A 13,960-nucleotide genomic window follows, 5' to 3' on the forward strand; every position below is an offset into this window, starting at 1 on the left:
TGTCCACACCTTCTCATTAACTCAATAACTTTAAACACTACAGCCCTAATTGTTGATTGTTAAGTCGCCACACCTTTAGAGGAGACCCATACGCCAGTACGAGTACAAAGAGAAGCAGGATTTTATATCTACCCCTGGCCCTTGCCTTCCCTAGTAGTCTCCTTTTATTTCAGTTCCTATTAGTGTCCTTTTATTTCAGTTCCTATTAGTGTCCTTTTATTTCAGTTCCTATTAGTGTCCTTTTATTTCAGTTCCTATTAGTGTCCTTTTATTTCAGTCCCTATTAGTGTCCTTTTATTTCAGTCCCTATTAGTGTCCTTTTATTTCAGTCCCTATTAGTCTCATTTTATCCCAGTCCCTATTTGTCTCCTTTCATGACAGGGGGAGAATTACGACATGGGTATTATTACGACGTGGAAAACATTCTTTTTTGTACTGACCCCAGAAAAATCTGAAAGGAAAAATATCAGTAAAGTTGGACGACCACAAACTCACATTGACATCACCCCCAAAACATTATCAGTGTAACCCAGCCTTGTCAAGCGACCAGACAAGCACAAATGCAGATCCAGTTAACCTTCACGTGGGTGTGAGAGTAGATCTGCAAGCACACTCCCTCATCTCCCTCATTCCCTCCCCCCAACATCCCTCATTCCCTCCCCCCTCCCTCCCCCCAACGTCCCTCATTCCCTCCCCCCTCCCTCCATCATCCCTCTCCCCTCCTGAAACGATCGAAACGACCTTACAAATCTCGGGATATAACTACCGCGCATAATAATAATGACGGCGACACCACGACACAATTACCATAACTCCCAGGTAGCGATGCAAATAACCACAAATAACCCAAACAAAACAAAGTGGAGGCGCAACATTTGGGAAGTGGAATTCGATGGGCTGGGATGGAAATTAAACTTTTAAACAACAGTAAGAAAATAACGATTGGGAGGAGAAGAAGTCCACATCCCGCAGGTGGAAGGAAAAAAAAAAGTGCGAGAAAAAAGCATAAGTACCAAAAATTCTGGATAATATCTTTTCTCACTTAAGTTCCTCTCCAGGTAGCGACCCCCGGCACTTCACCTTACCTCAGATCCACAGGGGCCTGGGTACGGGAGGGCTAGGCAGTGTCCGCTTGGCTTTCCGTTGGGAAGGTGTCGCTGCAGCGCTCACCAACATTGCTCTAAAGGGGCTAAAACTTGCCTCTTTATTGACCGACACAATCTAGCACTTAATTTCTCTAGATAACCCGTAATTTCCCCCGATTCCCAGACCGTGACAGTGGAAGAAAAATAGCTGTGGATATTCGTAAACTTTCACACGAGTAAATTATTAAAAAAAAAAAAAAAAATGATAAACCAAAGTGTGAGGTGTGAAATGGGTTAGGTGATAAATTCTTGCGTGATGTGACGATATTTCCGAGACGATGATGTCCTGATGACGTCCTCAAATAGCCCCTGTCATTAACCTGGAAGCTAATTAACCCCCTGAGAAACGACAGAACGAAGCTGTATCATTAGTGACAGAAAAGAAAAAGAGAAAAATAAAGGAAGAGAAAAAGAACTAATTACCAGACTTTCCTTCTGTTTTCGTGAATGAAATGGGGCAAGTGAGCCAGGTGTGAGAAAGCTTAATTAACGGTAGAGTGGGAAAAAGTGAGAGAAAGAAGGAGAGAAAGGGAGACAGAGGATAAGCCCTGATTCGAGAAGTAAACAGGGCTGAATTTTTATAGAGGGAAGAAGTGTTTGTAAGTCAGTTTTCTCTAAGGTTTCGATGTGTGAAAAGAAGGAAACAGAATGAGAATCGTTTTCCTGTTGGTCCTAGCCGTTGTCCTCTCGCGTCCTGTTGGTGAGTACCTGTTTGCTCTGTAATTTAAACAGTAACTTTGATTAGCGTTTCTGTTTGTCGGTTGTTTTTAATCTTGGTACTGTGATTAATACTGTTTACTGTTACCTGAAGCTGCTGTTACCTATTGTTACTTTACTCTTTCATTATCTGTTGTTACATTATCTCTTCCGTTTGCTGCTGTTAAGGTACCTTTTGCTGTTACTACCTGTTGTTAGTTTACTCGTTTTACTTTGTTACTTTTACTAATGTAGTGTTACCTATTGATACCTTCCTTTAGTTTAACTTTAATAACCCGTGTTGCCTGTTACCTTAAGCAGCTGTTATCAGCATTTACTATAATTACTCGTGTTATCTAGTTCTTATTCACATTGTGTTACATGGTGTTCATACTATTACTCGTGTGTTACATGTCGTTACTGAAGGTATTCTTGATATTTGTTATTTCCTTTAGTCCTGCGTTACCTTTAGTTACCTTAGCTACCGTTTATCGTCTGATGTTTTTATTCCTTCGGCGTTACCGTTGTTGCTTTATGTACTTTTGTTACCATTTGCCGCTTTAGTTACTCTTGTTTACCCATTACTACTTAAATTGTGTTACCTGTTACGTAAATTAGGCTGTTCTTGTGTTTCCTTTTGTTATCATTTTGTTTCCTTCTTCTGTGTATGATTTTGTGTTTTCTGCTACAAAAAGATACTGTGACAGATTTATAACTCTGGTGTTACCTATCGTTACTCAAACATCTAGTTACCCGAGTTATTACCTGTTCATATCCTCTGTTATGTACGGAGCCTCAGTCAACCTGTTACATATGGTCACTTGATTAAGCTGTTGTTACATATTTTTACTTTATTTCTTTAGTAGTTATAGCTTCCTGAGCGATTGCCTTGCCTGTTATAACTCGATTATCGTCATTTTACCTGTTACCTACTGTTAAGTATTGGGTCTGCTGTTACCTGATATTACGTTACGCTATTGTTACCATCATTTTTACGGCACTACGGTACATTTTTTTTTTTTAACCTCATCAGGGGCGAGGGGAGCCTGGGTTAGGCCACTCAGTTCAGATATTTTATGCATGGGTGACCAGTCGCCTGTCCTTGAGAGGCATTGCATGAGCAGTAAACCTCAGTCTTTGCACCCTGAAGAGCCGGATCGGGTTGGAGCACCGTAACCCACTAAACCGCTTGATATCCATATGTTGTTTGTGTGGTTGCCACCCGACGCAGTAAATAGTTTCCTGGGTTACAACAAAAATGACTAGTTACTCAGTGTAGAGTCACTTATTTAAATTGATCGACTGTTACCAAATGTGACACCAGGCGATGCAGATGTTACCTGTATTGCCTATTACTAATCACTCCCTGTAGCTTTTTAGTAAGAATTAAAACTTCATTATCCGTGTTACCTAGACTTACCATACTTTATTACCAGTTCAGTCAGACTTGTTATTCTTAATTACGGTAGGTCTACTTATGTACACTTCTTCAGCCTGTTATTTACTAGTACCTAACTGACGTAATGTTGTTTTTTATTGGGTGTTACTGCCACAGCCTACATAATGTTATTCAGCTAGTCATTCCATATTTACCCCATCATCGACTCTAACTTAACCGGTCCACTGTTCCGTTGGTAACTAGAATATACTGTTGACATACATTGCCTGTTGATTTCTAATATTATCTCATTTACCTCGATAGCCTACCTGGCATTACTTTTTCAGCCCATGTTTACTTGTTATCGATTAGCCGCTGTTACCTAGAGTTAATTATTTACTGTTGTTATTCATTGATTTCTAGCGTTACTTATCAGTCCTCTCATACCTTCTACCCATTGTTCCACGTCACCAGCTGTTATCTTCCTTTTGTTACCTAATCCCTGTTGTTCCTAGTTAGCACACGATGCCGACTTTTACTCTTTTATCATGCAACCACCAGAGGATTATATTTAGTTCTGGAGAGTCCTGTCGTAGTGAAGGGGTTAATGAAGACTGTATCCAGTCCTTATAACGTAGCTCGAAATATTTCTCTTGAGCAAAATCAAGCTGTCCAGACATACTCTGAATTATATTTCAAAGAGATTTCATCGTACCAGTCATATTAATTTCACTTTATTTCTACTGTGACATTTAATTTTCCTAATTGTTTTTCCCGTCGTGGCTGATTGGCTTGCTTTGTTAGCTTCGAAGTTGCTGGCTTGTTTGCACCAGAGTTCGAATCCTAATGCTGACCACTAGCGCCGCTCGATTCGTGTCCAGCACTCTCTAGTTGACTGGTAGGGAAAGTGAGTATCTAGAGTAGCACCCAGGGAAGGTAATTGTGGCATCCTGGATGATGCAGTGACCATTTATCCCTGGAAAGTAAATGAATAACACGCCACAGGTTTAAGTGATGGAGATGCGAACCGCGGCTAAGCGTCTCAAGGAGTTTGCCCTCACCTTTACCTCTTGCATATTAAGTACTGCTACGTGTAAATCTTCTAAATATTTCTGTTCAATTGTACGTTAACTGCCTCTTTAATTTTTGCCACGTTTCACTTCCCCTGGCTATTATTTTGCTTATTACTTCCAGTTATACCGGTATCTTACATTTTGAAGCCTACTACCTACTTGTAATCGTCGCTGCCATATTGTAGTCTACTTGTAGCTATGAGTACAATGATCCTTATGATACACAATACTGCATCGCACCTTCCCCTCGAAAGCAGAGTAGCAGCCGAAATTAACGCTTCCCCATGCTGTCGCTGTTCAAATGAGCAAGAGGTACCAGTAGTTACTGTGATCCATGTCAAAGTTGAATTATTGGAATGGGTGTTTGTGTGATTGTGTCAGACTTTATAGCAACATAAACCGCCTCCTGCAAGTATATGCAATTATATGCCGTACTTCTGTGAAAGGACATAAGCCTACTGCCAGTACCCTTTTTGATATATCAGGCATGGTTTGGGGTCTGGAATCTTAACACGGGCTAACTGCACAACGCGAGGCATATGCACTATCATCCCAGGCCACATTCTGTCTGATGGATGCTATTACTTTTTTTTTTTTTTTTTTTTTTAACTCTGGCTCTCATGACAAAATCTCATCTGAACATAGTCGTCTAACGTTAGCCGGAAGAGAATACACTACTAGAGTAATATATACCTTCAAAGGGGGAAGGTAATTGTACTACTGTAGTATTATCACCCCCAGACCCATATACACAATCTTAGCTAAACAAAACCGTCAGGGGGAGGTTGGAATACTATTTCAGATTTGTTCCCACCAAAAGAAATGAAATATATGTAGTTAATACAAAATATTTACGAGGTTTTTTTATTGACACCAGTTTTACCTATTAAATGCTGTTGTTAGCCATTGTTTACTACCGACAAGTTATTAATTCAGCTGTACTTGTATATCATTTACAGTTGATACCTTTTGTTTAAAAGCCATTACTTTGTTTCATCTCGTGCTCCATGATAATCTCAGTTAAGACCTGTTAACAGGAAGGACGTCTTTCTAACTGTAATATGTAGCTAATGGCAGACACTTAAGTTCGGCTTCGGAGCGCCATTCCGAAGTGGTGGGATGTGAATCAGTTTATTAACCCCTTCCGTATGATGCTTTATTTTTTTCCTTACTCTTCCTAATGCGAAACTATTTTATTTAGGTTGACAAAGACCTGTGGTGGTGCAAGGGTTGACTGCTGTATTGATGTTGAAAATTTTTTACCTTGTCTTCTTTAGTAGATCTCCACATTAGCGTGCCGGCATTCCCTTATTTCTTCAGATTCTTATTTCCTCAGTTCGTTTGAGATTTGATGCAGTTGTTTCTTGGGCAAATACAACCAGATACCTGTTTCTTTTTTTTTCTTTTTCTTTTTGGAGGGGGGGTGTCTCTTTGAAAGAATATATGAAGCCAAACCAAACCATACAGACACACAGATTTGGGATTTTATGACCTTACCTGATAGGATCATTAATCATGACAGTTTGTACAGAGGTATTTCATTGTACTGTACCCTGTGGAAACTGCTGCATTCCCTTGTGAATGTTTGCAGTCTTTTTTCACCCATTGTTCCTGAATTAACAACTCCCCATTTTTAATATTGCCAGTTACAGCCACGAGCTCTAGTCCACTGTCAGAAGTATGCAGTTACCTGTATTATAAGTTATAAATACCATTAAAAATTCTCCAGTTGGTTGCAGATAAAACAGATAGTTTTTATTTGTTTTTATTTGCAGTCAGCTGGGGTCATTGTTTATCCGGGACAAAGAAAGGAACCATGAAGAAAGTTTTTTTTTTTTTTCCAAAATATACGTAAAATGGCGGCAACACCACGCGTGTATTGTGAACAAACATAGATCAGCACGTACGATGCGATCATAAGTGTACTGTATGTACATATACATGCAAAGACGTACACGTAAGATGTACTGTACACACAGAAATACTCACACAAAAGCCCACAAACACACAAACATGTATTACCAAAAACAGGTACTCTGACTCCCCCCTCCCCCCCTCATGTGCAGGCACACACAAATTGGACGAGAGAACGAGCTTCGGTCAAAGCCTGTGTACTGTAACTAGATTACTACAGCTAGCACGTGCACGCGCACACACACACACACACACACACACACACACACACACACACACACACACACACACACACACACACACACAAATATTATAACTCAAAATAAATTACAGTAAACATGCATAGAGCTAGGAAATGCAGGACTAAAACATTGCTTCAAAAACGCTTAAAAAACAAATGCCGTACAGCAGCAGATACCAGAGTTAGACAAATACAAAACACAAAATTCACTCAAACCAACTCACATTCAGAATACAGAAACACTCAAGCCTGCAAAATAACAGAGACGCCCATACTGAAACACGCACATATACAAGCAAAATGAGACACGCAAATAGATTTACACGCAATTATTGCAGCACACACACACACACACACACACACACACACACACACACACACACACACACACACACACACACACACACACACACACACACACACACACAGGTATTCATACAAGTGCAGATTCACACACAGTTTTAACAGACACTCCCCCCCCCCGCAAAAATACACACAGAATTACAGATGAAAATACTCAGTACAACATACAAACAATATAAACACACACACACACACACACACACACACACACACACACACACACACACACAGTCAATACAAAAAACACACTCAAACAATCAAGCAAAAATACTCTTATGGATTTAACATACCGGTACCGTACTTATTACAACACACACACACACACACAGAGCACATTAGGGTCCAGCTGAGCGATGTATCCTGAACCTAACGATTGTGACAGGTTCACTACACCAGCGATTTACGGCCGATATTCAGAGCAATAGAAGGCCGATATTTTAGCCAATATAGGGGCCGCTGTGGGCTGTATGTCGCAGATTTTCCAGGCAATATTTGGACGATATTTTTGCCCCTGTTTGGCCGATATTGTTAAAAAACATTTGAGGGATTTTCTAAGCACTATTTGAGACATATTCTGGGCAGTATTTGAGAGATATTTTTGGTAGTATTTAGCCAGTATTGTTTGCCGTATTTTCTTGTCAGTTCAGATTTTTACCCAGTATTTAGCTGATATTCTCATTAGTGTTTGAAAGATGTTTTGGACAATGTTTGCCGGAGTATCCAGTTAGTATGTGACCGATATTCCTGGCAGTATTTGGGGGATACTCAGGACATGATATGGCAGATTGGGTTTTATTTGAGATTTCAAGACATATTTGTGTTATTGGGCAAATATTCTGAGCAGGTTTTGAACGAATCAAGGAATAGTGTACGGAAGACTGCGTTTTGTAAGAGTACGGTAATATTTTAGGTTTATTCAAAGGATATAGGAGGCAGTGTATGGACGAGTTTAATCAGTATTTCTAAATGCAAGATGATTTATAGAAGGTAGTGGATATTGTTTACTCCAGGCCGTTTGGGGTGATATTCTGAGTGATATTTAGGTGTTATCTGTATTGGGTCAACATTCTGTTCCATATGCAAAAGAAATTGTGGTTCATAACTAGATCATGCTGCAGGTAATATTTGGACGATATTTTCAACAGTATTTGGACGATATTCCGGACAGCGACTGAAGGAACATTTGTGGATGATGTTTCAGGTGGTATTCTAGACAGGATTTTTCGGATATTCAAGACAGTATTTGGGAGATATTCTGGACAGTATTTGGGAGATATTCTGGACAGTATTTGGGAGATATTCTGGACAGTATTTGGGAGATACTCTGGACAGTATTTGGGAGATATTGTGGACAGTATTTGGGAGATATTCTGGGCAGTATTTGGAAGATACTCTGGACAGTACGGTATTTGGGAGATATTCTGGGTAGTATTTGGGAGATATTCTGGGTAGTATTTGGGAGATATTCTGGGTAGTATTTGGGAGATATTCTGGGTAGTATTTGGAAGATATTCTGGGTAGTATTTGGGAGATATTCTGGACAGTATTTGGAAGATATTCTGGGTAGTATTTGGAAGATAATTTGGACAGTATTTGGAAGATATTCTGGACAGCTGTGGGGAGATATTTTCGACATAATTTGAGAGATATTCTATGGAATATTGGAGAAATATTGTTGGCAGTACTGTATTTGGAAAAATCTGAGATACCTTACGGTATTTTGGTCAGTAGCTAGTTAGGCAATATTCTGAAAAACAATTCATAGGGAAAATTATGCGTTAATATATTAGACAATGTTGTTGGTAGGTAGTGAGAGATATTCTAAGTAGTATTTGCGAGAACTTTAATAAATATGTAGGCAATATTGAGGGAATTTTAATCAATATGTGGGCTGTATTTGCGGATTACCAGGTATGGTGAGTGAGTAAGACTGTTGGCAATATTCGGGCGATAATCCAAGCAGAATTTAGTTGAGAGTTCTGAGTGATATTTGCGCTGATATTTAAGTGAAAATCTGAGCATTAATAAAATGATGTTGTCGGCTGCACGTGATTCATATATTAAACAGAATTGGAGCAGTTACACATGGATGTTGTGAAAATTGGAGGAAATATTTCGGACAGTATTACTAAAATTCTGGCCAGTATTTAGGCAAAACTTCAAGAAGAGTTCAGTGCTAGTCTAAGATTGCCTGAGTGATATTCTAGCCACTAACTGGACGAAAATTTGGGCAGTATTTGAGACTATTCTAGATGATATCTGAAAACTATGATAATAAATTGGGCAGTTACTGGTATTTATTCTAGACAATAGTAGGGTTATATTCTGGACACTCTTGAGCGACATTTTGGGCAATAGTATTGTAATAACATGGATACTGTTTGAAATAGATTTGGAACATAATTTGGGCATTATTCTGAGGTAGCTATACTTGGTGGTGATTTGGTAAATATCCAAGGATATTATCATTAATACTTTGAATGTATTCTGAGTAATATCAAGACGATCAAAAGGGCAGTGTTAGAACGATATTTTGGGCATTGTGGGTTGGCATTCTAAGTCAGTGATGGGCTTGATGTGGTTGATATTTATGTGATATTCAGGGCAACATTCCCGAGATATGTTGGGGATTATCTGAGAGATATTCTGGATATTATTTGAGCGATATTCTAGACAATAAAAAGGTTACATTGTAGTCAGTAGTCTTTGGTAGCTAATATATATACTGTAAATACATACACACACATATATATGTATGGCAGGTATCAGAGAATCACCGTTGGCAACATTTAATCAATATTCTGATTAATGTTTGAGCTTTATTCTGAGAAGTTTTAAACCGACTGTTTCTAGGTACCTGACCGATTGTTTTGCAAATAATTGAGATACTCTGCGCGGAATTTGCACAATGTTTGTGATGCTCCCTTAAGTGCTTACGTTTTCTCTACTGCTTTATTACTACGATCACAAGATGATTTTGCTCATCTGAGATCTGAGTCTTCGGAGCATGAGGGAGTTAACACTGTTGCCATGATTCATTTTATTCCTGATATCGCCAAGCGTTTTTATTCACTTTGGTAGAGGTCCCCACGGCCTCATACTGAAGAGATTAATAATTTGGTGATGCTTGTTGTAAAATTTGGGAGATATTCCTGGGATTACAGCGAGACTGAGTATATAATAATTTAAGCCAAGGGTTAGCTGTTATCTGAGCATTTAAACATGTTTGGGAATATACGTGAACTAAGGTCTGACGGGTATTTTGTGTGATATTGCTGATGATATATAACGAATGGATGGAACACTACTCGGGTGATGGTCTGGTTAATACTGTGGGTGATATTCAAGGCAATACTAGGAGAAACTTTGGGTAATACTGGAAGTGAGGTTTAGCTGGTGCCTTGGGTGATATTCCAGACGAAATATAATTGGTGGTTAGGGAGCTAGAGTGATAACTTGACTGGTATTGTGGGTGATATTCCAGGTCATATTTTGCAGATAGTTTGGGCATTACTCGATTGATGATTTGATTGGTATTTGACTGATATTCTAGGTGGTATTTGACCTCAAAGTTGAGTATTACTAGAGTTAATTTGGGGTGGTAATTTGGACATTCATGTAATACTTAGAGACGCTTTGAGTATTGGTGGTGGATGGTAATTTGTGTGAAAGTCCCGGTATTACGTGACGGATGAGTAAGATTATAAACCAGCAAATGTTTGGGGGGATTTTGAGTGATATCCTATGTATGCTAAGAGATGGTCTGGGTAGTAATCGAACAGTGGTTTGGATAGTGTTATGGGTAGGGTAATATACATGGCATATTTGATAGATAACTTTTGGATAATAAGCGAGCAGAGGTGTAGATTGTATTGTGGATGACATTTCAAGTAATATCTGGAGACGTTACGGTAATACTCCAGCTAAGGTTCGGATGGCATTTTGTTTGACATTTCAGGTGATATTTGGAGACAGTTTTGACAAAAACCTATTCTTGTGAAGGCTTAGGCCTAGTTAGTCTGGCATATATCGTGGACGATAATCCAAGTGATACTTGACTGATAATTTGGGTGATATTTATGCAGAGATGTAAGTCGTATCAGGGCGATATTCTGGTGGTATTTTGTAGATAATTTTTGTAATATACAAGAAAAGAATTACGGTACCTGATATTTGGGATACCGTATTAAAGTTGTTTTGAAGACAATATTTGACGGATAATTTGAATAATATACGAGTGAAGGCTTGGTTTGTATTTGAATTATAATCCAGGTTATATTTGACAGGCGATCTGGGCATTTTAGGAGCGATTATTGAGTTGTTAGTTAAGGTGATATTTGCGGTAATATTTCACGAATGATTTGGACAGTACTCGAGCAGTAATATGGCTGATATAATGGGCTATGCTTCTAGTGATCTTCTTCCTTGTACGTCGATGGTATGCTAAAATTATTATCAGGATAAGGACGATTATGTGGGCAATATATGATTCTTACCTTTTTTGAAGCCATAACATCAACTCAAGTAGACTATTTTATGCAGCTACACCAAGACGATTTTGTTTAGCTGCGAGGAAATCGTTAATTCTTACTGGAATATAAAAGTATCGGCTTTCCAATACCTTGCGCAATACTTGGCCACATCCAAACAATATTTATGGGATATTATTAAGATTAGGTCGTAGAGGCGGAATATATAGCTACGCCTTCAGTACGGTGATGTCTTTAGTGCTGGTATTTTATTATTACTGCTGTTAAATGATTTTCTTCAGTTTAGGACAACCCCCAATAGTGAAGGGATCAGTGAAGGCTGTGTCTAACCCCACCAGTTTGGGGTTCTCTCCCAAAACTGAATGCCGTTGTTTAAGGACAGCAAGAATTAAAAAAAAAAAAAAAATCGTTTTCATGGTGCTAGTGCTATGTAGTGATGAATATTGGTGTCATAGCTAAGCAATATTGTGGCGATGTTATGAACGATAACGGGGTCATGTGCGAGTAATACCGAAGCAATATTCAGCGTTTTAGTGGATTATAATCTGGATTGTATTTATGGATAAAACAAGCAACGCTTAAACAATACTTCGAATAACTTTGGACGACGCATTAACCAAGACATTAGGAAGAATCTGCAGTATAATTTATAATGCTTGATTTGTTTATTTATTTATTATTATTATTATTTTTTTTTTACTTTGGATACTGCAGGTGCCACAATCTCCAAGGTACTCGTATGTAGACAAAATATTTGGAAACTTTAGGCGATATTCAACCTGACTTTTTGCGATCGATTCTGTAATGCTTGGTGATATTTGGGGATGTGACATTTTGCTGATATAAAGAACACAGAAGTAGATTGTGTGGGAACAGGAGAAAAGGACCGAGAACGAAGTGTACGATATTAACCCTCACGTGGTCGGGATATACCTAGTAATATATTCCGACTAACACGTAACGATGTAATTCAGATGACAGCACGAAGTATAATTATGTGAATGTTGTTGTAATTCTCTTACGTAGACTTGGCCCAGATTATCTTTTGTTACAGCCCAGCATCCAAGCTTGAGAGATGGCAATTTAAGGCCAAGTTAAAGTTGAACGAGTATAGTACCAGTGACCATTTCATGTTCAGGACAACTCTAGTATTCTATTCCAGCGAACTTCAGACTCCTTTATTCAGCTGAAAGGGAGCCGAAGGTGCCTGGGCGATAGTAAAAATACAAAAGGAAATTCGGCGGAAGAAGGTGGGAGGCTAACAGTGTGAACAGAGCTGATAGGAGTGAGAGGAGGAAGTCTGGGAATTCCGTAATGGATAAAAAGGGAGGTGAATAGAGGCAAGGTTGTGAGAGACTTAGGAGAGGGAGACCGAGGACGTGGTGGAAGGATAACAAAGGGAGTAAATAGTATGGAAACTGGCATGAATACGGAATGGGAAATGGTAGACGAGGTAGAAGGCTAACAGAGGGAGTGAACAGAAGCGAGAATGATAGGAGAATGGGGAGAGGAAGACCGAGAATAAAGTGAAGAGTTAATAAAGGGAGAGAGAAAGGAGAGGAAGACTGAGCGTGTAGTGGATGGAAAACTTAGTCCCTCCAATACGATAAAGTCTTTCATTTTAATTTATCACCTGAGAAAGATCTTTTATAATGGAAGCTTTAAAGAAGACTAATTTATAACCCGTCCAGTTCGAAAAGGCTCGCCAGTTCAGAAAAAATCGTCAGGAGGTAGCATGATAAACATAGTATAGGTAATCGTACTGCAGGTGTCAAAAAGAATACACACTGAGGCCAAATTGATGGGATATGGAAGAGGGAAAGACAGAGAAGGAGGGGGAAAATTCAACTTACTGGCGTTTTTGAGAGAGGCGAGCCTCGGTAGAAAAGACATTGGTTTTAAATAAGCAAATCAGTACGAGATATAATAGCAAGCACACATGGCTCAAGAATAAAAGGTAACTAGAGTGTCAGCATTATCTCTCTCTCTCTCTCTCTCTCTCTCTCTCTGAATGAACATATGATTGATAGATACATATAGACAGATACAGAGACAGATATCCATTAGTGGATACCGTAGGTTGATTTGGTAGATTTAATGATACGTGAAGATGTAGACAGACATACAGACGGGCAGAATGCAGACAGACGGACAGGCTTATGATGGAAAGTCAGGTATTGCTTTAGAAATACTGGTCATTATGTGTAGATGACTTAGAGAATACTTAAATTAATACTTAGGTAATATTCAGTAATCATTCGGATGATATTCGGTTAATATTTTTTTGGATTTGGATGATATGAGGAATGAAAGCCTCAGTTAACGAGAGAGAGAGAGAGAGAGAGAGAGAGAGAGAGAGAGAGAGAGAGAGAGAGACGCACAGGGTAACTGGCAGGTGTAGCCTTAGAGAGAGAGAGAGAGAGAGAGAGAGACGCACAGGGTAACTGGCAGATGTAGCCTCAAAGAGAGAGAGAGAGAGAGAGAGAGAGAGAGAGAGCTATACTAAAATCCTAAAATACGGGGTATTTGGCAGATATAGCCGTGCAATACTGGGACCAAACAAAGCATTTTCTATACACCCATAGTTAAGCCATACCTCTGGTCACTATACTGGCTATATTTTGCCGATATTTGGGTGATATCTGAGGGTATTACTAGCC

The 13,960-nt window shown here is 39.1% G+C and overlaps 1 protein-coding gene across 1 annotated transcript in view; it reads left to right on the forward strand.

The window, feature by feature from the left end:
• Positions 1 to 1,692: 1,692 nt before the first annotated feature.
• The window catches only part of LOC145414888 (zwei Ig domain protein zig-8-like), a 548,874-nt gene continuing 536,606 nt past the window's right edge, over positions 1,693 to 13,960 (forward strand). Inside the window, exon 1 of the mRNA XM_080284305.1 lies at positions 1,693 to 1,845. Coding sequence (XP_080140431.1) covers positions 1,794 to 1,845 — 52 coding nt within the window. The 5' untranslated portion in view covers positions 1,693 to 1,793. The remainder of the gene's footprint in view (positions 1,846 to 13,960) is intronic.

Source organism: Coenobita brevimanus, chromosome 101 (assembly GCF_032717465.1).
Source record: "Coenobita brevimanus isolate Jiangsu-jjx chromosome 101, ASM3271746v2, whole genome shotgun sequence".
Classification (NCBI taxonomy): Eukaryota; Metazoa; Arthropoda; class Malacostraca; order Decapoda; family Coenobitidae; genus Coenobita; species Coenobita brevimanus.